Source organism: Micromesistius poutassou (assembly GCF_964030765.1).
Source record: "Micromesistius poutassou genome assembly, chromosome: 24".
NCBI classification, from domain to species: domain Eukaryota; kingdom Metazoa; phylum Chordata; class Actinopteri; order Gadiformes; family Gadidae; genus Micromesistius; species Micromesistius poutassou.
This window is the reverse complement of record NC_140294.1, coordinates 6390271-6417375: the sequence shown is the minus strand read 5'-3', so window position 1 is coordinate 6417375 and position 27105 is coordinate 6390271. Positions and strand designations below refer to the sequence as shown.

At 45.3% G+C, this 27105-nt stretch overlaps 1 protein-coding gene across 1 annotated transcript; it reads right to left on the bottom strand.

Moving 5' to 3' along the window:
- Nucleotides 1-8334: 8334 nt before the first annotated feature.
- LOC311369532 (E3 ubiquitin/ISG15 ligase TRIM25-like) lies at nucleotides 8335-21018 on the bottom strand. The gene is made up of 3 exons (XM_084487757.1): nucleotides 20742-21018; nucleotides 15233-16300; nucleotides 8335-9254 (listed from the first exon to the last, which is right to left on the bottom strand). Exons 2-3 carry the CDS (start codon nucleotides 16296-16298, stop codon nucleotides 8689-8691), a joined length of 1632 nt encoding a protein of 543 aa, XP_084343883.1. The 5' UTR covers nucleotides 16299-16300; nucleotides 20742-21018; the 3' UTR covers nucleotides 8335-8688.
- Between the last annotated feature and the right edge of the window lie 6087 nt (nucleotides 21019-27105).

Sequence of the window (27105 nt, the reverse complement as noted above, 5' to 3'; positions counted from 1 at the left end):
AATTATATTTTTGAAAAAATGTTTTGCAATTGGAATAATGATTACTGGACATAGTAAGCGTAAAAAATATATTTGGTGTTACAATTGCAAGTTTTCTCTTCAAAATATTTTTTCTACGATTTTTGATGTGTTATTCATGAAGATACACAAGAAGGTATGGGAGGAGATGCTTCCTTTATTTATTTCATAGCCAAATTTATCTATTTATTTTCTCATTTTGACTCATGTGGCATTCCATAGAAGTCATCACATAAATATGGTTAAACAACCGATCAGTTCACTTTTTAAATGTAGTTGAGTTGTAGGAGCTGATAATGGCCTGTAGGGGGCAGTCATAGTTAATACAATTAAAATACTTAGTAGCAATATTGATGATGTATAATATATTAACATAGGTGGATTACGTGAATATTGTTAAATAATATGCATGGCGTATTTGCAATTCATTACAGGAGTTTAGGTTGACATTAGCCAAGGTAAATTACAGAATAAAGCTAACTGCACCTAACATTGAAAATTCATTGTGAAAATTTAATTAATAATTATAAATAATTTATAAAGAATAATTGGGAGAACTTTACTATATATTTTCTACATTTTCTACATACAATCTAGCTACATATTTGAAATACTTATATTTAATTTAATTATGTTAACAAAACATAACAAATGTTCAACTTGTCAATAATAACAATAATAATAGCAATAATTAACAATGGAACAAGGTTTATTAAATTATTTTGTGATCTCAAAACATTAAAACATTGATAGTGTTTGGAATACAATATACAACCTATTCACAAACAACTGCATGGAGCAGGATTTGGGGACTTAAACAATTCTGCTTCATGCATCAGTTTGTGAAAGCCGATGCAGACTGTAGACTTTGATTCATGGTCCAGCCTCTGCTGGTACGAGGCTCAGAGGAAACTGTTGATCCTCGTTATTAGGCTGGTCTAGAACCCAGAGGAGGCGCTGCTGCTGTTCAGTCAGCTGAGGTGGATGGTGGCCATCCTTCTGGTGGCTGCAGCGGTGGAGGTTGAGCCCTTTAGTGTGTGCTGAGGGGGTCTCTCGGACCGCTAGAGTGTGCTGGTTCAGGGGTCCTGGCATCTCCTCTTCTCCTTCAGTCCCCATTGTCACGACTCAAAACAGGAATCAATTGCAGAAAAGGATTTATTCATAAACAGTCCAGCAGGCAAGTCAGATCCCAGGTACAGGCAGAGTTCATCAACGGGCAGGCAGGCAGACGATAGCAGACGGACAGGTACAGGCCAGAAATCCAAAAACCAATGGGCAGAAGACTTCCAAAAACAATATATAATAGTAAACAATAGATTCTCTTTTAAAGAGTTCACGTGGCAGTCAGGTAACACACAGGACATAACGTGACGATCTGACAAACTGAGCAGAAAGGGCAGTGTTTAAATTTCAATCAAAACAAAATGAGAAACAGGTGAACAGAAAATGGAGGGAAACCAACAAAGGCAGGAAGTTGCCCAAATAAGGACATGGGTGTTCAGTCCAGCAGGTAGGGGGAGACGAAAACAAGAGTCCATACGAGAATCCTGACACCCATGGCTTCAGGGAGAGGCTCCTGTCTGACATACTGTGTGGAAATGATTGTAACCAGTTCACTTAGCTCATTGCATGAAGCTAAAAGGTTCAAATGCAGGAAAGTAAACGTGTGGAGTACATTTATGTTAAGTCTGTCTTGTGTCTGTGTCTGGTGTCAGTCTCCTGAGGTGGTGGTGTCAGTCTCCTGAGGTGGTGGTGTCAGTCTCCTGGTGGTGTCAGTGTCCTGAGGTGGTGGTGTCAGTCTCCTGAGCTGATGGTGTCAGCTCCATTCCAGGCTCAACAGGAAACAGAAAGATCCATAGCAAGGCAAAGAACAGTTTGTTGAATCCATTGCAGTGAATAGGCGTGTGGACTGGTGAATGATGAGGTCTAACAGGTGCCTCTCTCTGTCTCCTCCTCCATGTTGAAGGAGTGCTCCTCTGCTGCACATGAGGCTCCGTGGAAGAGAGGATTCCCGTGTTCTTCCACCTCCTCTTCTGCAACCCTCCGCTCCACTTGTTGTGGTCCTCTCCTCTCTCCTCTCCTTTGGTCTCTGAAGGGTTTCCATTTCTTCTTGCATTCTTCCACTTCCACTTCTTCCACACACACACACACACACACACACACACACACACACACACACACACACACACACAGCAGCCTATATGAAACTATCAGGACGTGAGATATGAATCCCCCCTCCCTCTTACATACTCCGTAGCTCCCAGTCCGACAGCAGAGATTAGGTTATTTATCGGCGTGGTAACCGTCCGGGATCACCCTCACCAGACATATTCACCTGGCTGCTCACACCACTCGCTGCGTTAAGCGGCCGTTGTACCTTTGGTTACCATGGAGACCAGGGACCAGGGGGCTGAGCGCCCTCCAGAGAGAGCGTGGAGGGGTCCATCAGGGTCCAGAGGAAAGGTTCCCTTCAGCTCAGCAACACTAGTTTGTGGAGGCAGCGAGGAGAGAAGTCATCATCACCTTTGTATTTGTTGCTCCTCATCAGGAGACCCTCTGAAAGCAGGCAGTAATAAAGTGTGTTTATGGTTCCTATCGCAGCTACAGTTGACATGGAGCCTGTGATTTAGATGAAGTGGCCTATTGTCTATTGTGGAGTTAAGACAGACCTCCATGACGATGTGTCAGCAGGTGCATGTATTGAGCTCTGGAGAAACATCTGCTGAGGACCTCGACTGAAGAAACAGGAAGTAGAATCATCTGCTGAACACCAGAGGCGCAGTTTGCGTCGGTTCAGGGGCTCACTGAACCCCTAGTGGCCGCAGACGACACTGCAGGCAGGGATTTAAATATCCTAATAATGAATCCTTCTTTATCGTCATGCCTTGCCCTAGAACAGACATGGGCATCATACGGCCCATGGGCCGAATCCGGTCCGCATAGTGCTCCAATCCGGCCCCCACGATGCACTCGCAATTTGGAGGGAATCCCTTTCTCCTCCGTGTCGCAGTTCAGTCTGAACTTTAGATTGATGTGGAAGTGGAAGAACCAGAGACGGAGAACCCAACGCAGTCGTTACGATTCATATACTCACATATCACCCGGAGGCGCACACAGCTTTTGGCGGTGATATTATATATTATATTATAGAGATATCTATATATTATATTATCTTATATTATTTAGATAAAGAGCTCCAGGACGCCCGCCGGAGCTGCCGGAGTGTTCTAGATTAGAATTATTTTTTTTTCATTCCTTGAATTTCAACTTCTGATAGGGTGGGCCAGCTGTCTGTCATAGTGGCACTGGCCCTTATGTGGCTCTGCGCCTCCTTCTGATAGGGTGGGCCAGCTGTCTGTCATAGTGGCACTGGCCCTTATGTGGCTCTGCGCCTCCTTCTGATAGGGTGGGCCAGCTGTCTGTCATAGTGGCACTGGCCCTTATGTGGCTCTGCGCCTCCTTCTGATAGGGTGGGCCAACTGTCTGTCATAGTGGCACTGGCCCTTATGTGGCTCTGCGCCTCCTTCTGATAGGGTAGGCCAGCTGTCTGTCATAGTGGCACTGGCCCTTATGTGGCTCTGCGCCTGCCTCAAAGTAACAAATTCAAAACGGCTGGGCGGCATTAACAATGTCAAAATGAGTGCAGCAAAAAAGAGAAAAGTTGACTTCCATGTTGCCCTTTTATATCTTTCAAACTGACATACTGTAAGTGTGATGAAGTTGATCTGCACTTAAATTGTGTTCTATTTCATTAAATATTTAAATTGAATATGTGAAAGAAATTACAAAAAAATTAATAATCACAACTGAAATCAGCTGGATAGGCAGTGATGGTGATTCAGTGATGAATGTCTCCCTCTGGTAGCCTCAAATCAATTTGATAATTCCAAGTCTGCCTTAAGTCTGTATGTTAATGTGACCTGCACACATACATTTACAGTTTTGTTAATAGTTATCTATCTTGAAGAGCTACAGCTGGTATGAATGACAGTTGAACAATATGCAGGGTAGTGTAGTAAATCAATCCTTCAAAGTAAATCCAGTTATTGTAACCTTGGAGTAGCTAAGGTCAGATAGGCTTAGCAAAAATAAATGTGAGGCCTTGAAATAGGCTGGCAAAGTCGAGGCAACTGTAAAGTAGCTAATACATAATTTGCACTTAATTAATTTGTACCATTTAATCGTGTAACTATGTTTAATTGCAATCGTCCAAAGTGTGGCCCTCCGCTTACTTTGCCAAAGTAACTGTGGCCCTCAGACTAAAACTGTTGCCCACCCCTGCCCTAGAATCACAAACACAGAGGGTCACCTCGTGGTGTGACTGATGACCTTCATGAAACAGGTCCTGGTCTGACTCTGTGGTACGGTGGCCTGCATGGGCCCTCTCACACACACCCAGAGAAGGAGCTCAGCACCTCTGCAGCTCAGCACCAGCGCCTCAAACACACACCTCTGTGTGCTTCAACATGGAGGCTCAGGGTCCTGTTAGACGGGGAGGCGGTGCATCAACCAGCCTGCAAGGCTCGTCTCTGGAGAGACGCCAGCAGCCGGGGTCTGTTTCCTGTCGGCTCACATCTAGAACTCCGTATTCCGTCCCTCATCGGGCGTATGAGTCTGATGGCTGGTATCCTGCACTTGCTGGTATCCTGATTATTGATGTTGGTGTAGACCAGTAGTTCTCAAACTTTTTCGGTCATCATTCACTTTGGACAAGGGGGAATTTTCAAGCCCCACCTGCCCCCATCGCCCCAACACAATGCTAATGAAATACGTCAAGCTTAACATTTCCAAATTTATTGAAGTAACATCAAGTTACATCATGTTGTATCTAAATTCTAACTCAATAACATCAAATAACAGCAAGTTCAACAATAGAGAAAATAAAAGTGCAGCTGTGTCATGACTTGTATCAAGTAAAAAAAAAAATAACTTATGAGACCTATCCTTGCATGAGTGGCTGCAAAGCTGCAAGCTTAAAATGTTAAAATGTATTTCAAATTAAAAAGAAATCATTATTAGTGACACATCTACAATATATGCGAGCAGTGCCCCCGGCCCAGAAGCGAGCTCGAGTGTCAGCGGACATGCGTAGAGGACGCGTATAGCGGGTCTGGTCGGGTGTGGAATGTAATTTGCGCTACTGTCGGAACACGGGTCGGATGTGGTTTTAAGTTTTGCGGGTAAGGACGGGTGCGGGTTTGCAAAATAAGACCCGTACAGGACTCTGCTCTGCTTATCTCTCTCCACTCCGCTCTGCCTCGGGCTCACACACACTCTGCCCCGGCCACGCTCTTCCACTTGCGTCACTTTTTAAAATCCCCTTTAGCGCAAAACATGTATTTGCCACATCTTGCTCAGACTGTTTTTGACTGACTAATTTTAGAATGTTTAGCTACCCTGGCCTACACCCAAATTTAGGATTGAGTTTGCAATCAGCAAGGCAGGTTAACGAGCACAGCAATGCGGCGCCCCCGATATAGAATGACGAGTTGGAGCGCGGCGACGGCACCTATTTTATTGCATGAACAAATATCGATATATATCTTATATCGACATTCTGCATGAAAATACGAGATATGACTTTTGGTCCATATCGCCCAGCCCTACTGTCAAGCTTTCGCTCCTACCATAAGAAATATGGAGTTTTCAGTAAAATTTCCTCCCTTTTGTCGTGCCTCACCTGTCACATCTCTATTCCCCACCAGCCTGCGCCCCACACTTTAAGAACCGCTGGTGTAGACGAAGCCTCTGTTGTGCTTTTTATTTAATGAACCCCGACCTTAAAGTGTTAACTGATCCACTGAGTTGTTTATCACCATTATGCTTCATTAACCTGGGCCCCGTTTCCTGAAAGAATCGTTAGCCTAACGACGTCGTTAAAACCCTCATACGATCATCGCAGAGTTTTCAGACCGTTTCCCGAAAGCATCGTTACGTAACGACGTCGTTAAAACCGTAGAGCACTAGGATGCATCGTTACTATAGCCTCAGTGGAGTCACCAGCTGGACATTCCGTGTATCGGATGTGTTTTATTAAAACATGTCATCCAATACCACTGAATGTCCAGCTGGCGCAATTTCGCAATACCCCAAAAACGGTGGTTCACGCATATATATTACTCGTAGACTACTGTTAGATTTAAACAGCAAAGACAGAGACATGTTAGAAGTCAACACAAATATAATTTATTGCAGCAATTTAAAATTCCAAAAATAAATGTACAGATGAAACGCCACGTCACAAGGCAACCCTATCACAAGGTATACTAAAATCAAATGATTCCGTTGCTCGTGTGGGAGGTCGCTTGCGAGCTGCACTTGCTGTCTCCCTCTGATTTTAATTAAACCGTTGTGGTTAAACCGTGTGGTTTTGTTGCGATTGTTTGCCATAAAGCACTGTAGGCGCGTCGGTGAGGCTGTGATGAAGTTCACTATTTATTGGACCGTGTCCAGACAGTTACGAACATCCCTGACCTTAGTGGAGTGCACAATCGCCAAGTTGAGAGCGTGGTTTCTGCAGTGAACGTAGACTGCTGCGGGAAACTGCTGCGATGCGTGCCATTCCCACTTACATTGCCCGCACTATCATACCCCCTGCCCAACAATATGGGCAGGAATCGATCTAGACCAGCAAGAGCAATAGCCGTGTCAATGCCTCTGCGTTTGAATGATAATGAATGAATGGAACGTTGCATTTTTTATGTTGACACCAAAGTTTTTAGAGAGTGCGCGGCGCGTCAATCACTGAATGAATGAATGAAACGGAATGCAGGAATCAGAGAAAGTCTGCCCTCTTTGCGGCGCAAAGCATGTTTCAGAAATCAGCACATTTAAATAAATGCTATAGGCCTAGTTGTCACACAGACACATGCTATTTTTTATTTTTGTAATATGGAATTATTTCAAGGGAGAAAATGCCGTGAAACAATGTACGCACGGTGCGTTCAGGATTAGGACTGATATAGCATATGTCGGCCTAGACCAAATCAATTGTTTTAATATTTGTAGCATTCATATTAGTCTATTCTTTTCGTAGGCTACTCTGCTGTTGGCCTTGATGGGGAGATATTTTTTTGCTGCCACAAAATATAGTTTAATCCAACAACATTCCTGCGTCTCCCCCTCATACGGAGCCCATTTCAGCACCGTGTCAGTAGACAGCTACAATCCTACGACGTCGTAAGAGCAGAGCACGCGGGTTCATGTTAAGATGAGTTTCAGGAAACGCTCCCCTAAAATGAACGATGCATCGTGAGATCCATCGTACGATGGATCGTACGAGCATGGATCCATCGTTATCGGGAAACGGGGCCCTGATCAATTACTGGACATCATGTCCTTTGATCAGTGAGCAATGTGTGTGTGTGTGTGTGTGTGTGATAACGAGACTCATCAACACAGAGATTGCATCGTGGTGTGTTCAGAGAGAGAGAGAGAGAGGGAGAGAGAGAGAGAGACTAAAACATTTGTTGTTTTATTTATAATTTCTGATTAATATATTATTATTCTTAAGGCACTTATGTAAGCATTATTTAGTAATAAAAGGAGAATGATGATGGGCTGAACACACGAGAACATTCAGTTGATCCACTGAGTTGTTTATTATCATTATGCTTCATGAACAAATACAACAGAAAAATGGCCCCTTACATGTACACAATAAACACAAGGACTGAAACAATAGAAGCTGCAGACTTTACTAATCATAAACAGGTGTGCACGTATCTTTAATAACTGAACATGTTCTGCGGCCGTTTGGTTCCCAACAGAACAAAAGGAATCAAGATTCAGTTTAAAGTCATTTACAACATGCAACATTATCCCATAGACCTCTTGGTTATTATGAATGAAATATAAAATCTGATTAGGACAACAATGATGATATCATAGTCCATAGAACAAACATGTTTATGTCTGAAAATTACAAATATATAGTTGCATAAAAAAACATGTGATTTACCATCAATAGGTATTTAATATACATTTCAAATTAAAAATGAGATCTTAATAAAAGCTGCTTAGCTAACCCTATGGGAGATCCTTAAAGTCTCTTCCTTTCATGATTCATCATCATCAACTTTTAGGAAGCCCCATAAAAAGGAGGGGGAGGGGGAGACGGGGGGGAGGAGAAGGGGGAGATGGAGGGGAGGGAGAGACGGGGGGAGGAGGAGAGGGAGAGGGAGACGAGGGGGAGGGAGACGGGGAGAGAGAGACGGGGGGAGAGGGAGACGGGGGGAGGAGGAGGGGGAGACGGGGGGGAGAGGGAAACGGGGGGGAGGAGGGGGAGATGGGGGGAGGAGGGGGAGACGGGGGGGAGGAGGGGGAGAGGGAGACGGGGGGAGGAGGGGGAGAGGGAGACGGGGGGAGGAGGGGGAGACGGGAGGGAGGGAAAGATGCGAGAGAAAGAGACCGAGGGAGAAAAAAAGAGAGAGACAGAGAGTAAAAGAGAGAGAGCGAGAGACTATAACTGCCCTAGAGACACTGACGCAAAAGCAGTGTGTGTGTGTGTGTGTGTGTGTGTGTGTGTGTGTGTGTGTGTGTGTGTGTGCGCCTGTCCCAGACTATAACTATACATACTATAACTGACGCTGACGCAAACATAACGTAAACCTAAACGGGGCCCCGGCCCCGGCCCGAACGGGACGGGACACAGAGAGAGAGAGAGAGAGACTATAACTCACACAGAGACGCTGAGGCCCCGTCCTCCCCCCACCAGAACCTAAACCCAGGGAGGAGGTCCTCTTGGGTGAGGGTGGACCTGAAGGTGTGGATGTGTGTCAGTGTGTCTGACACACAGACACACTGACACTCTGGGGACACTCTGTAGAAGGACAGAGTGCCAGCAGGCCGGTCCAGATACACTCCTACTCTGGTAGAGCCAGCGGGGGGGAGACCTATGACTGTCTGTCTACCGTTGTACCCGGCAGAGTAACAATCATCATGACAATCAAGACTCCAGGACTCGTTGTTCCCTCCAAGCAGGCTGTCACCACCCCCTCGTCTCCTTGTGATTCCTCTGTATGTCACTGCTATACCAACACAGCCTTCCCACTCTACCTCCCAGTAACAGCGGCCAGTCAGAGCCTCTCTACACAACACCTGGCGCCAGAAGTCAAATCTCTCTGGGTGATCCGGATACGACTGGTCCTCTCTGACCAGCGTCACCTTTCTGTTGTCCTCAGACAGAGAGAGTCGTCTGTGGGCTGTGTTTGGGTCCAGTGTGAGTTCACAGGCATCTGACGGAGAACAAGACATGATGAGCTACTGAACCCTTCTGCATCTTCATCATCATCATCATCACTAGTACTGCTGGAAGCATTGACATCTTAGATATGCTAGGATGCTAAATCCGAGGACACACACACACACACACACACACACACACACAGCTGATTCATGCTTTATCCTCTTCAACACTTCATCCACTTAAGCCATCATAACTTGGTCAAAATTCAACCGTTTACCATCATTCAAACTATTAAACAAATCTACACATTTGTATCTTCAATAATATTTAATCAGTCCGGACTTCCAAGTACTTCCGAGGACGCGAGTACGCACAATTGGAACAGCAGCGGTCTCGATGACGTCACCACCTCAGCTCTGTTAACTGCTTTACGGCCTCATGTAGGCATATACTACTGAACAATTTAAACTAATTATATAAAACTAAACCCCAGCCTCTTTCATTTTAAAATAGTATGTCAATATTTTGAATGAATATAAATGAAAAGATATGCTTATCATGTGTATAAGCTATTCACACAACTTTTTATATGTAGGGTACAGATGCGTGTGCCTAACTGGCTATGTAGTTGGAGAGTAGACTATTGATATAATAATAATAACGAATGAGCGAGAAATGACACAGATTAGAACACACACACACACACACACACACACACACACACACACACACACACGATCGGATGGATCCGACCAAGATTTTCGTTGCCGTTGTGATGGGTTTCCTCTATCAGCGACTTATACAATAAAAACAAATTATATTAAACAAAACCCCAGCCTCTTTAATTTTAAAATAGCATGTCAATATTTTGAATGAATAGGCCTACATTTTTGTTATATATGCCAAATGTTCCTATATATAGCCTATTATTATAGCTTGCATACTAATATTTTAAAACATGGGAATGCGAAATGCATCCTGGGATATTTAACGGTCCAAGTCCACACAAGTCACCTCCGATGCGTCCTCGGTGGAACGGCCAGTTTAAGAACGCATGGAGAACACACACGGGTTTTACGACTGTACTTGACTTGACGCGTACTTGGAATTGGAACAGTACTTGGGCTACGACTGATGACGTTTCACGAGAACGCAAAGTACACAAGTACAGACGAGAACGCAAATTGAGAAACGGCCTCTCTCTCTCCCTCATGGACTACAACATGGACTACAATAGTGGACTACAATAGTGGACTACAATAGTGGACGTTGTCCGACCACTTTTTTAAATGTCAGCCACAGTTCGGCTTTCGGCCCCAACCTCATTGATCGACCTGGCAACGTTTTCCCACGCCAGTTTTTTGCTTTTGGTGCTGATTCCGGAGGAAAGAGAGCCAAACAAGATCTTATTTCTGGCCTCTACCTCCGAAATCAGCACCTCCACCTCGCATTCACTAAAGTTATTTTTTCTTCCTTTCTCCATTTTCTCCTTTCTCCTAACGAGCGCACTACTGCAGGTTTATTTATACAAATTAGCATATTAAATGAGGGAGGAGACGGGTGGAGATGGAAATGGGTGGAGAGACGGGCTCGTGCATGTGCGCTCAATGTCACGTTAATTGGGATGTACAAAGAGAATCTGTGTGAAATCGTGCTTACGCAAGGATTGATACATCCAGATTTTTTTGTGAGCATCAGCTTTCCAGATTTTGGTGTCCGCAAAGTTTTAGTCAGAAATCCACGCAAGTCTTACACAACAACACACAACTCACTGCCTCCCTGCTTCTAGCCAATCAGCTACTAGCCACCACCAATATACTACCCGGCCTTCTTTCATCCGCCGTCTTGTCTCGTCTCCGCCTTGGATTATCACTCCTGCTACTCCAGACTCTTAGGACTCTCTCCTCTACTCCACCAACTTCTGGCCCACTCAGCTACACCGCCGCTGACCTTCACCGCCTCAACAATAACCACTGTCTCTCTGCTGCTGCTGCCCCTGCAGCCAGCACAGCCGGAATCCTCCGCCGACGCCGCTACATCCATCCAGGTTCTGGCCCCTCTCGCAACCAACACCTCCCCCATGGCTCACCCATCCCCTCACTCTGGACTAACTCTCGCCCCCCCGTCACCCCCACCTGCCGTACTGCCAACCTCACTAACCTCCGTTCCCCCTCCCCTGCCCCCCCATCCATCTCCCTCGCACTGCTGAACTGTCGCTCCTTCTCCAACAAATCACCCGTTATATCTGAACTGCTACTGGACAATAACATGGATCTGCTCCTCCTCTGTGAAACATGGCAACAGCCCCTGGACTTCTACGCTCTCAATCAAGCCACTCCTTCCAATTACAGTTACATTGCCAAACCCCGCCTCTCTGGCCGAGGGGGAGGCGTTGGCGTTCTTCATAAACAATCCCTGTCCATCACTGAACTGAACCTCAACCTCCCATCTATCTCATCCTTTGAACACCTTGCCTTCTCCCTCCCCAACTCCATCACCACTGTTCTAATCTACCGTCCTCTGCAGCCACACCCATCTTTTCTCTCTGAACTGTCTGAACTCCTCACCATTGCGTCCTCTCTCTCTTCCCGCCTCCTACTTACCGGTGACTTCAACATCCACACGGACAAGCCGACCGCCCCACTGACATCTGACTTCCTCTCCCTTCTCGACTGTTTCCACCTCACCCAACACATTGACTTCCCCACCCATACCAAAGGCCATATCCTCGACATAGTCTGCTCCGCCTCCCTACCCGTATCTAACCCCCATCCTCTCCCCTTCCCACTCTCTGATCATCTCTGCATCCTCTTCTCCGCTCCTCTACCCTCACCCCATAATCCCAAAAAGCGCTACATTTCCTACCGCAACATCAAATCAGTCAACCCACTCTCACTCTCCCAGCTCATATCCTCTGCCTTCCCCCCTGACTCTGCCCCCTCTTCCCCTGACGACTATGCCATCATGCTCAACTCCATCCTTTCTGACTCCCTTTCCCCCTGGAAGACTTCCTCTGTCTCATTCACTAACTCCGCCCCCTGTTACACCCCGGAACTCCGCACCATGAAACAGACTGGCCGCCAACTCGAGCGGTTATACAAGCGAACCCGCCTCACCGTTCACGCCGAAGCCTACAAACATCACATCTCCTCCTACCGTGACGCTCTCCATGCTGCTAAATCCGCCCACTTCTCCACCCTCATCAACAGCACCAACCGGAACCCCCGCATCCTGTTCTCCACCGTCAACAAACTGCTCCAGCCGCCGGACATTAATCCACCCTCCTCACCTGACCTCTGTAACTCTTTCCTCCTCGCCTTTAACCATAAAATCTCCCAAATCAACAACTCCCTGACTGCCAATGTTAGTAACTCCTCCACCCCCACCATTCCTATCCCCCATCCTCCCTGACCACCCACCCTTCCCTTCTTTCATTGCCTTCTCCCCTGTTGACTCCTCCCACATTTTGGACATCATCACTGCGTCCAAGACAACCACCTGCTCTCTCGACCCCCTCCCAACGACTCTAACCAAGGCTTGCCTCCCTGTCCTCACCCCCCACCTCACCACCCTCTTCAATCAGTCCCTATCTCTTGGTCATGTTCCCTCTGTCTACAAACTTGCCTCCATCACCCCCATCCTCAAAAAGCCCACCCTTGATCCAGCCAACCTCTCCAACTACCGCCCCATCTCCAACCTGCCGTTCCTCTCCAAAACTCTGGAACGCATTGTCGCCGCCCAACTCCACACCCACCTCCGGTCAAACAACCTCTATGAACCCCTCCAGTCAAACAACCTCTATGAACCCCTCCAGTCAAACAACCTCTATGAACCCCTCCAGTCAAACAACCTCTATGAACCCCTCCAGTCTGGCTTCCGCCCGCTTCACAGCACCGAAACTGCCCTTGTCAAAGTAATCAATGATCTCCTCACCTCTGCAGACTGCGGTGCCCTCAACATCCTGCTTTTCCTAGACCTCAGAGCAGCCTTTGATACTGTACACCATTCCATCCTCCTCAAAAGGCTGCGCCAACAGGGTGTTGAGGGCACCGCACTCGACTGGCTCACCTCCTACCTCACCGACAGGCAACAGTTCGTCTCCCTCTCTGGCCACACGTCCACCCTCTCTCCTGTACCGCAGGGGGTCCCTCAGGGCTCAGTCCTCTGCCCCCTTCTTTTCATCTGCTACCTCTTCCCCCTTGGTCACATCATCCGCAAACTCAATCTCGACTTCCACTGTTATGCAGATGACACTCAGATGTCATCAGTACCAAAACCACCCAAAACCCTCCCCTCACCCACATCGAAACCTGCATCTCTACAATAAAAACATGGCTGACCTACAACTTTCTCAAACTTAACAGCGACAAAACAGAGCTCCTCTCATAGGCACCAAATCCACTCTCAATAAAACTGGACCCATCTCACTCACCATCGACGCCTCGACCATCACTCCCTCCCCCCTGGCACGCGATCTTGGTGTTACCCTGGACCCCACCCTCTCCTTCGATGTCAGCTCCATTGTCAAGACCTCCTACTTTCACCTCCGCCGCATCGCCAAAATCAGACACTGCCTCTCCCCCCCCTGCTGCTGAATCCCTTATCCACGCCTTCATCTCCTCCCGTCTTGACTACTGCAATTCCCTCCTCACTGGCATCACCTCTCATTCCCTCCATAGACTCCAAATGGTCCAAAACTCTGCTGCACGCCTCCTCACTCACACCCGGTCCTGTGCGCACATCACTCCCGTTCTCCACACTCTCCACTGGCTCCCCATCAAACAACGTATCAGTTTCAAAATACTCCTGCTGACTTTCAAAGCTGTGTGACCTCCTCATTCTGCATCGCCCCTCCCGAGCCCTCCGATCCTCCTCCACTCTCACTCTAACCGTACCACCCTCCAAACTGAACACATTCGGTGACAGAGCCTTCTCCAGGGCAGCCCCCCGACTATGGAACTCTCTTCCCCAACCTGTCCTCGACTCTCCCTCACTTCCCACATTCAAATCCACTCTAAAAACCTATCTCTTTTCCCAAGCCTACAACCTCCCCTACCCATAACCACCTTCATCCCTGCCCCTGCCCTTGTCCCCCTGACTGTCATCACCCTTTTCGTGTTTTTTATGTCTTCCACAATGTAAGCGTCTTTGGGTCACTGAAAAGCGCTATATAAATTTCATGAATTATTATTATTATTATTATTAACAGTAGAACACGTATAGTTAAAAGCCTAAACAGCCTTGTTGGTGGATAGCAGCATAGGCTCTGTTTGATTGAACAAGGGTTGCATTTCTTGCCTACTACCTCCCACCGATCCACTGCCTCTCTGTCCTCTCCATACCCTTCAATCACGTAATGATGATGATCTGACAATGCACGCACATCGTAAAAATAAACAAACAAGGAATGTATCACTACGTATTAATTGCTACTAATTATTATTACACATAGTTCATGCGTTATATAAGCACTAGTAAAAAAATAAGTGTGTTCATTGTGTGTCAAGTTGTTAACTGATGCTATAGGTTAGACTACGACATAGTAATGTTACCAATAAAAAACATCATTCAACAAACATAATTCACTATCTTGCTCGAGTAGTAATTACTCATACATGCTCACACTAATGGTTCACTGCAGTTTGAAGTTTGTTTGAAATAGCGTACCTCATCATCACCCGAAAGAAAACTCGATGAGGTAGTATTGGATGACAGGTTGTCATAGCTTCTTGGCACATACCGCCTACCGTAGTTGCAACCAGGTTGCAACGTCCATTTTAAAAAGTGAGCACTATTCGTTTGAATGCACTATATCATTTTACCACGAGATGGGAGTAATTCCAACACAGTGTCCCTTTACGCTATGTAGCTTTATCAAACATGTTTTCAACCTCACTTTACACTGCAGCACTCACAACATTGTCTTCAGGGAAAAACATTTTACATGTTTCATTTTGTTCTGTAAAATATTTTAAGAATATTGAATGTACATTTGACAGCCCTAAATCAAACTAATCAGATACTTACACTTGTTTAGAGCTGATCTCAGGTCAGGCACCTTCTTCATCTCCATGTTCAGTGTCTCCTCTAGCTGATCCAGGGCTCTCCTCAAGGTCCCAACGTATGACGGAGGACAGACCTCCACCGTGGTCCAGTCCCTGGTGGGTGGAGGATCCTTCAGGGATTTGAAGGTCTGGAGGAGGTGGAGGTGGTCTTCAGTGTGTGAGAGCTGCGTCACCTCTGATCTTCTATTGGTCAGATCTTCTATTTCCTGCTCCAGCTCTTTGATGAGGCCTTCAGCTTCTGTCTCTGTGGATTTCAGTTTCTCTTTAACCGTTTGGTTGTGATCATCCTGGCACTTTTCAACAGAGCGCTTCAGAGCAGTGAAGACTTGCACACCATCGGCTATCTCTTTGTCTGCGTCTGCTTTGCTACGTCCCACTGTGTCTCTGATGTCCTTAATCTTTAGTTGTCTCTCCTGGATCATCTGCTGAACTTCAGCCTCTATCTTCCCCAGCTGGGCCGTCTTCACTTCATATTCCTCCTTTAGAGGTACAACAGGATGGGATTTGTGGTCTGTCACTGTGCACAACAGACACACACACACCTGTTCAGTCTGGCAGAAGAGCTCCAGGAGTCGGTCGTGTTTCTTACACATCTTGTCTTCCAGACGGTCCATAGGCTCGACCAGCCGATGTTTCATCAGGCCTGCGACTCTCTGATGAGGCTCCAGGTGGGTGTGGCAGTAAGAGGTAAAACACATTAGGCAGGACTTCACCGCCTTCAGCTTGGTCCCAGTACAGACGTCACAGGGAACTTCTGCTGGTTCAACACAAGGCTGCTCTTTGACTCGTACAGAACTTCTAAACCGATCAACCATCCCTGATATGAAGGTATTGACCTGTAAATCAGGTCTTGTGTGGGACAGCTTGTTGCAAACAGGACATTTGTACTGGACCTGGTCATCCCAGAACGTTGAAATACAGGTTCTGCAGAAGTTGTGTCCACATGGTGTGAAAACTGGGCTGTTGAACACATCCAGACAGATGGAACATGAAAAGTCCTCTTCAGACCAGAAAGTAGCAGAGGCCATTCCTAGAAAACATGGATAATAATAGTAAAATAACAGTTTGAACTCGTTCAAATGCAAGTGCTTTATACGTTATATATTGTGTTGTTTCAAGCAGAAATCTTCATCCAATAAGAGGTACAACATGAAGTCCTGCAGACAGGACAGCTTCACTGAGGATGAGGGGTCAATAGTTTGGACTCACCTTACAATGTTTGTCTGATTATTTAGTTTATAAATGAGTGAAGTGCCTCCATGTCATGTTACTTTGGATTTAAATTAAAGGAATTATACATTCTCAAAGTACATTTATATCAATTATTGTCTAAAATATGGGATAAGTATGTGTCCAAAAACAACGTTTGCATAGGGTGAGAAGTCTCAGACTTCTGCCCAGTTGAAACAGCCGAGTGTCACAACGCTACACTTTCACTTTTAACATGGAAGCACTTTTTCTGTCCCTGAAAACAAACTAGAGGTTCAAATACAACGTATCCAAATGACACAAAACCACAACATTGGAAGTTATTCAAATAGTCATGACGTCCGGAATCGATTAATTGCAGATTCGATCTAATAAGCATATTTCACTGACTGAAGTGATCTACTGCTTTTATAAAACGGTTACGTAAGTATTGCGAAATGAAAGTCATAGACACCCTCAATTTTGAAAAAGTGAGAAAGTCGGAAAAGCATTTTTTTTACGAATACAAAAATGTAGTCCCTCCTGGCTGCCTGCAAAGTGTATGGCGGTTGCTATGCAACACACTGTCGCGTCCTTCAGAGAGAAGGTTAGAGACGGTAGCTTGGTTCGCTGGCAATTTAGCCTACTATCGAGCAGTTCACTCACCGTATGCCTATTTTACAACATTTCCACCCTCTCCATCAATCAACATGTTTTTAGGCTTCAGTGAACTATGCTATCGCTTTTATATATAAATAAACAACAGTTCAAGTTAGGCGCGGAGTGATACGGAACTCTGTAAACTGAATGGGCGTCATAGCTGTGTGTACACGCTCATTATACAACAGTTGGGAACCAATCAGATTGCTTGATTTAAGCCACCTGTTTTATAAATTCTCACAGAACTAATGCTGTAAATTGTACAGGGAACCCTCTAACCTGAATGAACTTTGAAGGGTTTGAGACCAGAGTTCTGTCTGGGTTAGAGTCTAGAATCCGAGTTGGAGTCCCAGAGAAAGTGGGTATACCACGTGGGTATACCAGAGAGACTGTTGATCTGATCTTAAATACATTGCACTTTCTAAAATGCTTTTTTAACTTTGCCTTTATTTTCTATTTATTTTACTCTTTTTTTAATCTATTATTTTCTTTTTATTGTATGACAATGTTAATATGTGAAGCACTTTGAGTCTGCCTTGTGTATGAAAAGTGCTAAATAAATAAAGTTGCCTTGCCTAACCTGGTGCATCATTAAAAATATGAATGTTTACATTAAGAATTGACCCCAAAGCACTTCATGTACTTTTTTATCAAACATGACCAACAGTCTGTCAGCCTGTTGGTCATGTAAGTACTGTAGTACTGTAACAAGGAATGTAATGTAAGTACTGTAACAAGGAATGTAATGAAAGGACATGACAAAATCTGAACAGACCTGAGCCGCACCCTGGGATAGAGAGTAGGGCTGTGCTAAAAGAAAATCGATATGGCAATATATCGTGACGTACTCCTTGCTGATGCGCGCATCGATAAAGATGCTACTGCATCGATACAGCAAAACAAAAAGCCATTGTCTGTTACTGGGGATCCACTCAGTTGGTGGAGGGAGCACCAGGCTGCCTTACTGTCTAACTTAGCTAGAAATACCCTCTGCATCCCAGGTACAAGTGAAGCCACAGAGAGGGTGTTCTCCACCGCTGGAGATATAGTTACAGCTCAGAGAAGTGCTCTGAAACCTGAGCATGGTGATCAACTGTTGTTTCTGCACAAAAATCTGAAAACATGTGAAGCCTTAGCTGCCAGTACAAGGACACTTTTAAGTTTGTTAAAACAGTTCTGTATTTAATGTTGTTTTTTTATAAAATAACTGGTACGTCAGGTGGACATTCCTACAGCCAATAGAAGTGCACTTAAAGTCATGTGAAACCAGAATATTATTGTTGCATCAAAAATCTAAAAGCATAAGAGACAACAGAAAATGCCATTTTACGTTTAAGAATGAAAGTATATTTTATTTGCATATATGAATAACTCTGGGATTAGAATTTTTTTTTACTTTTTACTCTCTGGGCCTGAATTGTGAGTGTTTTAAGTTGTGCCATCCATAGAGAATAATGAAGAACAGCTGTTGTAGTATATTCTGTGTAGGACATGGTCATTATTCAAAATCAACGTGTATCGCGATGCGCATCGTATCGTGGCCTCTGTGTCGTGATACGTATCACGTCGTGAGGTTGTAGGGAATACCCAGCCATAATAGAGATAACCTTGAATAGGTTAACCCAGCGGTTCTCAAACTATGGTACGCGTACCACTGGTGGTACGTGATGCGTTATTAAGTGGTACGCTAAAGAGTTTCCAAAATATCATTCATTACTACATACATACATACATACCAGTGTTTCCCATACATAGACCAATGTGTGGTGCAGTGCCACAAATTCAACAACGAGCGCCACAAATTGATTCCGCTTTTTAAATTTATTTTTATATTTATATTTATTTTTTAATGCGATTTGTAAGTATAAATATCTCACTCTCTCACGCACACGCAACAAATGTCACGCCAAAAAAAGAAAAATACCCGTTAGATCTCTCTCAACGTACCAACCCTCCCCCCGTCAACAATCCCGTCCGCCTGCAACCCAACTCCCACCCCCCCCCCCCCCCCCGGTCAACAATTCCACCCGCGGTTATAATCAGGGGTGCACATAACTGGTACGGCACTTTTGCGTAACTCACCGTCAGGTCATCAAAACAAAACTACACGTGTATCTTGTACTACTCCTGCGTTTCCCCACCTGCGCAAAAAAAGGCAAACGGAGCCGGAGCGCTGTGTGCGCTGTGCACCGCGCGCACACTGGAGAACTGCTCAAAATCAGCTGATTTTGTGCAAACATCCGTTACTGTGAGACATCCTATACGCGCATTCACGAGATATGTAACCAGCCCATAACCGTGAATGTCGAATCATGGATTAAACGTCTGAAAAGGACCGAGCGGGATCTTTTCCAGTGGTGAACAGAAGCTGCTTGTGGAGGTCTATGAGGAGTACACGCATATAATAACTCTAACAGGGAACACCGTAACCATTAATAGAAACAGGGAGGCTGCCTGGCACAGAAATCTGCGATCTGTTGAATGCATAAGTAGTATTAAGCGTAACATATTTTAATTTAATATTGACTATCGATTTGGAATCAGGGAGATAGTCTCGAGTTGCGGGGTTCAATCCCCATGCAAGTAATAGTAATATAGGAAGGATTACTAGAGATAATAATGAGATCAAATAACTTTTCATGCCATTTATTTTCCATTTCTTTGAATATTCTTAATTAGGGAATTAATAAAATGAATAAAGGGAATTATAAAATGAAGCCAACGCCAAGAATACTATGAATTGCTCTGGACGCGAACATCACAGGGCAAGTGCTAGACCATTCACCCAGCCGCTGTTTCCTGATTATGCAGTAATACATAGATTAGTGTAGAAATGTGTTGAAAAAATAGCCACAGTAATAATAGATAGCAATTCATTGAATTATTTCATTTGCATCATTTAATCTTAGACCCTTAGTGAAAATATACGCTGTTTGTACTTCATATATGTACATTTATGACAAAATTGTGAGGACTAGGCTTGGCGGAACCTTCTGATGGTACAATTGTTGCTGACAGATGGATTTCTCTGAAACACCGCTCAAGTTAGCCTGACAGTTAACCTGCTCCCGACCAGGTTAGTTTGGGCGGATAAATTGCCATGGTTACTTAGCGGAGATTCCCTTAAGCCACATTAATGGAACGCAACTCTAGCTGAAAGAAGCCCGGCTAAGCAAAATAAGCCTGGCTTTGCGTTTAGCTTGGTTGATGGAATACCCCCTGAGACTGAAGCTGACCTCAGTGTATGTATACTACATGTAGACATGGCAGGACTGTGTTTGCAGAGGCAGGCGCGTCCGTCTCATGAGGCTTATGGAAGTGCAGTTATCAGCGAGCTGGCCAACTTTCAATATTATTTGTATTTAGCCTTACATTTTCAAACAGGTTGTTGGTACACTGTTGTTATTCTTAATGTTCTCACTTGTTGTGTGCGTGTGTGTCTCTGTGTCTGTTCTAGTGCTACCACTTTGTACAGCTGACCACAGTTGACCAACCCGAGACAAATATTTTCTGAGGTGGTACGCGGTATAAAAAGTTTGAGAACCACTGATCTAGAACATATCAATACAGTGAGAATATACGACCAATAATCTAAAGAAAACATGACATTTAGCGAGCTGTACCGTAGCTTCTCCGTGATGAAAACGTGTCCTGCCCCTTGGCGTGTGAAAATATTACAGCACAGAAGGAAATGAAGATCAGTCGAAGGAAGAGATTCAGGTGTTCACCAAAACACAAAGTAAGAGTTGAGAACCGAGACGAACGCTAACACAGTTCTAAAGAAGACAGTGAAGACAGATCGAATGAGGAAGGAGACTTTGAACACCAGCCACCAGTAAAACCATCAATCATTAACTAACTAAAGAGGATGACATGGTTTACCTGTACCACACACACACACACACACACACACACACACACACACACCAGCTTAAGAGTCAAAAGTAGAGCAAAAGAGAGATATAAGAGATAAATACAAAATAATAAAATAAAGATAAAAACGATGTACACTATCTACACCTCTCACAGGTGTACATCATAAGTATAGTTACACAGGATACTGGCTCAGTATGAGTATAAGTACACAGGATACTGGCTCAGTATGAGTATAAGTACACAGGATACTGGCTCAGTATGAGTATAAGTACACAGGATACTAGCTCAGTATGAGTATAAGTACACAGGATACTGGCTCAGTATGAGTATAAGTACACAGGATACTGGCTCAGTATGAGTATAAGCGTGGGCATTGGACAGGCTATGACCCACTATGTTGTGCTCCATGTACCCACTGTTGACAACGTGACGTGACTAAGCTACCAACACAAACAAAGAGGAGCTGGGAAAGCAAATGAACTAACTACGTGTTTAAGTTGTGAAGGGCAAACGTGTGGCGACACACAGCACTACACAACACAACACAACAACCTGACTTTTAGTACACACCACAATAATCTCACCTTTAGTACACAATAAAACACGATCTGACTTTAATGACAAACCAAATTTAAAGTTAGAGCCAGGGTCAAAGGCTTGTTGTTAACATTTACAATACACTTCATTATCACAACGCAACATTGTAAAATAATGTTGATAAACTATGATACAAACGAAAATGAGATAAACCTCACCTTAGTGCCTATAATAAAAGCAGTTATGGTCTGTCCATCATATCACAAAGGTTAAATTAAATGGCATGAAGTACAAATATGGCACAAAGGAGGTTGAGAGTAAAAATTAAAAAAAAACAGGGGTGCCGTGGATGGAGAGAAATATGTTTAGGGCCGTGAGCCAGAAGAGTTTGGGAACCGCTGCTCTAGACACATGACATTTACACATTTTAATTGTAAGACCTCCTCTCAGGGGGCCTACGAGACCTCTCAGCCCCAGGGCCTACTGGCAGGTAAAGGCAGGCCTGTGTGTGTGTGTGTGTGTGTGTGTGTGTGTGTGTGTGTGTGTGTGACACTTTTATCCAGAGCCACTTACAATCAGTCCATTTGTCATAAGAAGTGAAACAATATATCGCCGTCGGTGCAGTAAAGACGTCCATAGAACCGAGTGCACTGACAACTGCCAGGCCGACCCCACTCCCCGTGTACGGAGATGAGACAGCCTTCTTAAAGACAAATATAAAAGGAACTGGAAACAACACAACGTACCGTCTGGGTTATCTATAACTCCTCACGTATGTCAACAACGGCTGGTGTAACCCAGGACACATCTCCGTAGAGACTGCTAGCTGTCAGCCTGCGGCCACACTAGCTACCGAGGGAGGTTAGTCACGTGATCACCGTGTCCACGTCCTCCTCAGCGGACCGCCGCCTGTGAGAAGATCCACTCTGTCACAGCAGGGCTGCAGACTGAGCCCTGAGGCCGGATGATCACCTCTGGGGACTTCAGTCATGTGACTTTGGACTCTACTCCGGCTGGTTTCCACCAGGTTGTAGACTGTCCTAGGAGAAACAACGGGACAATTGATCGCCTGTATGCTAATGTGAGGGACGCCTACAGAGCCACTCCCCCCCCCCCCCCCCCCCACCTGGGGAGTCTGATCACAACCTGGTCCATCTACAGCCACTGTCCACCCCCCCGGTCCAACAACAGCCGGTGACACCCCGCACCATCAGAAGGTGGTCAGATGGAGAGAGCCCCGAGAGGCTGGATGGGCTGACCAACCCGCATGGTGAGGACGTAGAGGCCTCCCCTGTCAAGACTGTCCTGTTACCCTAACAACAAGCCCTGGGTAACGCAGGAAGTCACTGCTGCCCTCAACAGGAAGAAGGCTGCCTTCAGAAGCAGGGAGGCCATGAAGGCAGCACAGCAGGAGGTGACACGCCGTGTGAGGGAGGCTGAGGACAGCCACAGGAGAAAGGTGGAGGTCTGGGAAGGTGTGAGGACCATCACAGGTCAGACCAGAGCCACAGGGTGGACAACGGAGAGGGCCAACCAGCTGAATGACTTTGTCAACAGGTTGAACCAGCCCTTGTCCCCCCCACCCCCGCCCTCACTGCAGCCATCTCTCCTCCTTCCCACCTCCCCCCTGACCCCACAACACCCCCCATCTCCTCCCCTCCCCTCCCCCCCTCCTCCTCCTCCACCTCAACACAATCCCTGCCTCTTCAGAAAGGAGGCACATAAAAATACGTTGCTACATGCTAAAAGTTTCCATCCACCTTCACTAACTAAGAACATCCCATTCGGACAATTCCAGAGGTTACGTAGGATCTGCCACAACGATCAAGAGTTTGACACTAAAAGTAAAGAGATGTACAATCGTTTCAGAGAACGAGATTACTCCTCCAAAGTTCTGGACACAGCTCTGGTGAGGGCCAGCTCTGTTGAACGTGATTCTCTGCTCCATGCAAAGACATTAACTGCTACAAAGGACAGGGTTTCTTCTTTATCAAATGCGGTCAAAATGTGTGAAATAGTAGTGAAGGCAAAAGGGTTTAGTCAAGTCACACAACACACAGTCACTACTAACCATTTCATCAATGGTAAGACTACATATGTTACACACACACACACACACACACACACACAGTCACTACTAAACATTTCATCAATGGTAAGACTACATATGTTACACACACACACACACACACACACACACACACACGGGGAGGAGGTACGGGGAGGAGGTAAATCTAAGGTAGGTAGACCTAAATCTAAATCCTATATCTAAATCTACATCCTAAATATAAATCTACATTTTATATCTAAATATAAATCTTATATGTAAATCTAAATCTAACCCTAAATCTAAATTGAAATCCTGAATCTAATCCTAAATCCATACAACAGATGTACTAATTCTCCTCCATATACTAATTAGCTCTGACTCCTGTCTGTCTGTCTGTCTGTCTGTCTGTCTGTCTGTCTGTCTGTCTGTCTGTCTGTCTGCCTGCCTGTCTGTCTGTTTGTCTGTCTGTCTGTAGGTCAGACCTGCAGAGCCGCTGTTAGTTTTAGCTGCACGTTGTATATTACCGCTGGATTTAAGATTCATATTTATAGTTAAAGATTTATGTACGATTTAGCTTCAGATGAAACACTTGGATTCAGGACTTAGATTGATGAAGGAGAGAGACAGACCATCAGGTCCTTTGAGGAACATTTTCTGACAGTGTTTCCATCTCAACCACTGCACTGCAGCTGTGTCCTTCCACTCAGCTGATCTTATTGTCCCATAAGCACAGTGAGGATCTCAGCTCATCTCCAGCGCTGTTATATAACAGTAGGAGCTGGACTCACGTGTCCTCCCCTGCAGTCAGGTCCACGAAGACGGGACTCTGACCCGCTGTCCTCAACAGCTGGTTGAAGTGTGTCTGACCGAGGTGTCACACACACACACACACACACACACACACACACACACACACACACACACACACACACAAATGACCATACAATACACACATGAACTTATCTACACATGTTTTTTTTACCTAACCAAGCTGCTTGCATAGGCTAATATAATATATGTATGTATATTGAATTTAGAATTACTACTCATTGCCAGTGAAGTCTATTTTAATGCAACCATTCTGACTTAACTCCAAACCTAATAAAAATAAATTGAACTATAAGTTCTACTATATATTAGTGTAACTTATACGTGGTATTACAAAGTGGATTTTACCGCTACGAGGAAAGCCAGTCGACCAGACATCCCACAGCCGCTCAGTACAACAAGGCTGTCTGGCGCTCCCTGGTGGCGGAATCACAATGACACAGCTCTACCGTTTATTCTCCAACAGAGACGGACGGACGGACAGGCGGTCGGACAGAGGGAGACATTTGTCAGGCCTCAACAGACCTTGAGGATGTCTGCCGCCTTCACTGCGACCGCCAGCAAGGTTTTCATCACACTGTCGCTGAGAAGTTTCTGTTTTGAAGGAATACAAAGTAAACAATTATGAGCAGTAAAGTCACCATTGTGAAGTACGCTGGTTTCTCAGCAGGTCTGGGGTTGACATTTAACACATTCTTTAGTGTGAGATGAGACGTATGTTTGCTTTGAGGAGAAAAACTAATAAAATAAAACATTCAGGGCGTCTACGATAGATAATGTGGTACAACATGTTGTGTTCTTGTAACCACAGACGTACCAGCTTGTATTGTACGATTTCAACTACATTCCCTCATACTATGATCACTTGTTTAATGATGATAAAGATTTATATATCTGTCCATGTTAACAAATACACAGAAAGCTAACTTATAACAGAACCATAGCACAATAGACAAGTGCGCTGTGTTGTTGTTTGAATGTATGAATATTGACCTCTGACATGACCTTAAAAGGGCTTCCTCTCATCCTGGAGTATCTCTGCGTCGCAGGCTCTCAGCAGCCTAACCACGTGATTGGCTGAGGCCATCCCTCTACCTGTTTGTCTGTCTGTCTGTCCATCCCTCTACCTGTCTGTCTGGTCTCTGTCTTTCCATCCCTCTACCTGTCTGTCTGGTCTCTGTCTGCCCATCCCTCTACCTGTCTGTCTTGTGGTCTGTTCCTCCACCAGTTCCACCCTGAAAGTTCCCGCCCTATTTCACCTGTCTGTCTGTCTGTCTGTCTGTCTGTCTGTCTGTCTGTCTGCCCATCTGCGGCAGCAATATTGGATGACATCACAAAGTGCTGGGTGAGACGGGTGTGTGTGTGTCTGTGTGTGTATGTTATGTGTGTGTGTGTGTAGGGGTGGGGGTGGGGGGGGGGGTGTTACCGTGGTGAGGTGGGGGGGATGTTACCGTGGTGAGGTGGGGGGGGTGTTACCGTGGTGAGATGGGGGGGGGGGGGGGGGTGTTACCGTGGTGAGGTGGGGGGGGGGTGTTACCATGGTGAGTGTGGCGGTCATTATGAGGGGGGGGAGGTGTGTCTGTCTGTCCCCCCCTCCCTAAAGGTTGGACAGACGTCAGCACTGATTGATTACTGGACATCATGTTCTTTGATCAGTGAGCAGTGTGTGTGTGTACAGATGTGTGTGTGTCTGTGTGTTGGTGTGTGTGTGTGTGTGTGTGTGTGTGTGTAGAGATGTGTGTGTAGGGGGAGGGAAGGGGGGAGCGAAAGCGAGAGAGACACAGAGGTTGTTTTTGTGAGAGAGTGGGCATCATATGAAGACCATCTGTACATGAGAGAGAGAGAGAGAGAGAGAGACTAAAACATTTGTTGTTTTATTTATCTTTTCTGATTAATATATTATTATTCTTAAGGCTCTTATGGAGAATGATGATGGGCTGAACACACGAGAACATTCAGTTGATCCACTGAGTTGTTTATTATCATTATGCTTCATGAACAAATACAACAGAAAAATGGTCCCTTACATGTACACAATAAACACAAGGACTGAAACAATAGAAGCTGCAGACATTACTAATCATAAACAGGTGTGCACGTATCTTTAATAACTGAGCATCTGCGGCCGTTTGGTTCCCAACAGAACAAAAGGAATCAAGATTCAGTTTAAAGTCATTTACAACATGCAACATTATCCCATAGACCTCTTGGTTATTATGAATGAAATATAAAATCTGATTAGGACAAAAATGATGATATCATAGTCCATAGAACAAACATGTTTATGTCTGAAAATTACAAATATATAGTTGCATAAAAAAACATGTGATTTACCATCAATAGGTATTTAATATACATTTCAAATTAAAAATGAGATCTTAATAAAAGCTGCTTAGCTAACCCTATGGGAGATCCTTAAAGTCTCTTCCTTTCATGGTTCATCATCATCAACTTTTAGGAAGCCCCATAAAAAGGAGGGGGAGGGGGAGACGGGGGGGAGGAGGGGGAGGGGGGAGGGAGACGAGGAGGAGTGGGAGAGGGAGATGAGGGGGAGGGAGACGAGGAGAGAGAGACGGGGGGAGAGGGAGACGGGGGGGAGGAGGGGGAGATGGGGGGGAGAGAGAGACGGGGGGGGGGAGGGGGAGATGGGGGGAGGAGGGGGAGAGGGAGACGGGGGGAGGAGGGGGAGAGGGAGA

Coding starts and splice junctions, on each gene's coding strand:
- LOC311369532 (XM_084487757.1), bottom strand. CDS start 16,298: ATGGCCTCTGCTACTTTCTGGTCTGAAGAGGACTTTTCATGTTCCATC. Junction 9,255..15,232: donor GAGATCAGCTCTAAACAAGT/GTAAGTATCTGA, acceptor GTTCTCCGTCAG/ATGCCTGTGAACTCACACTG.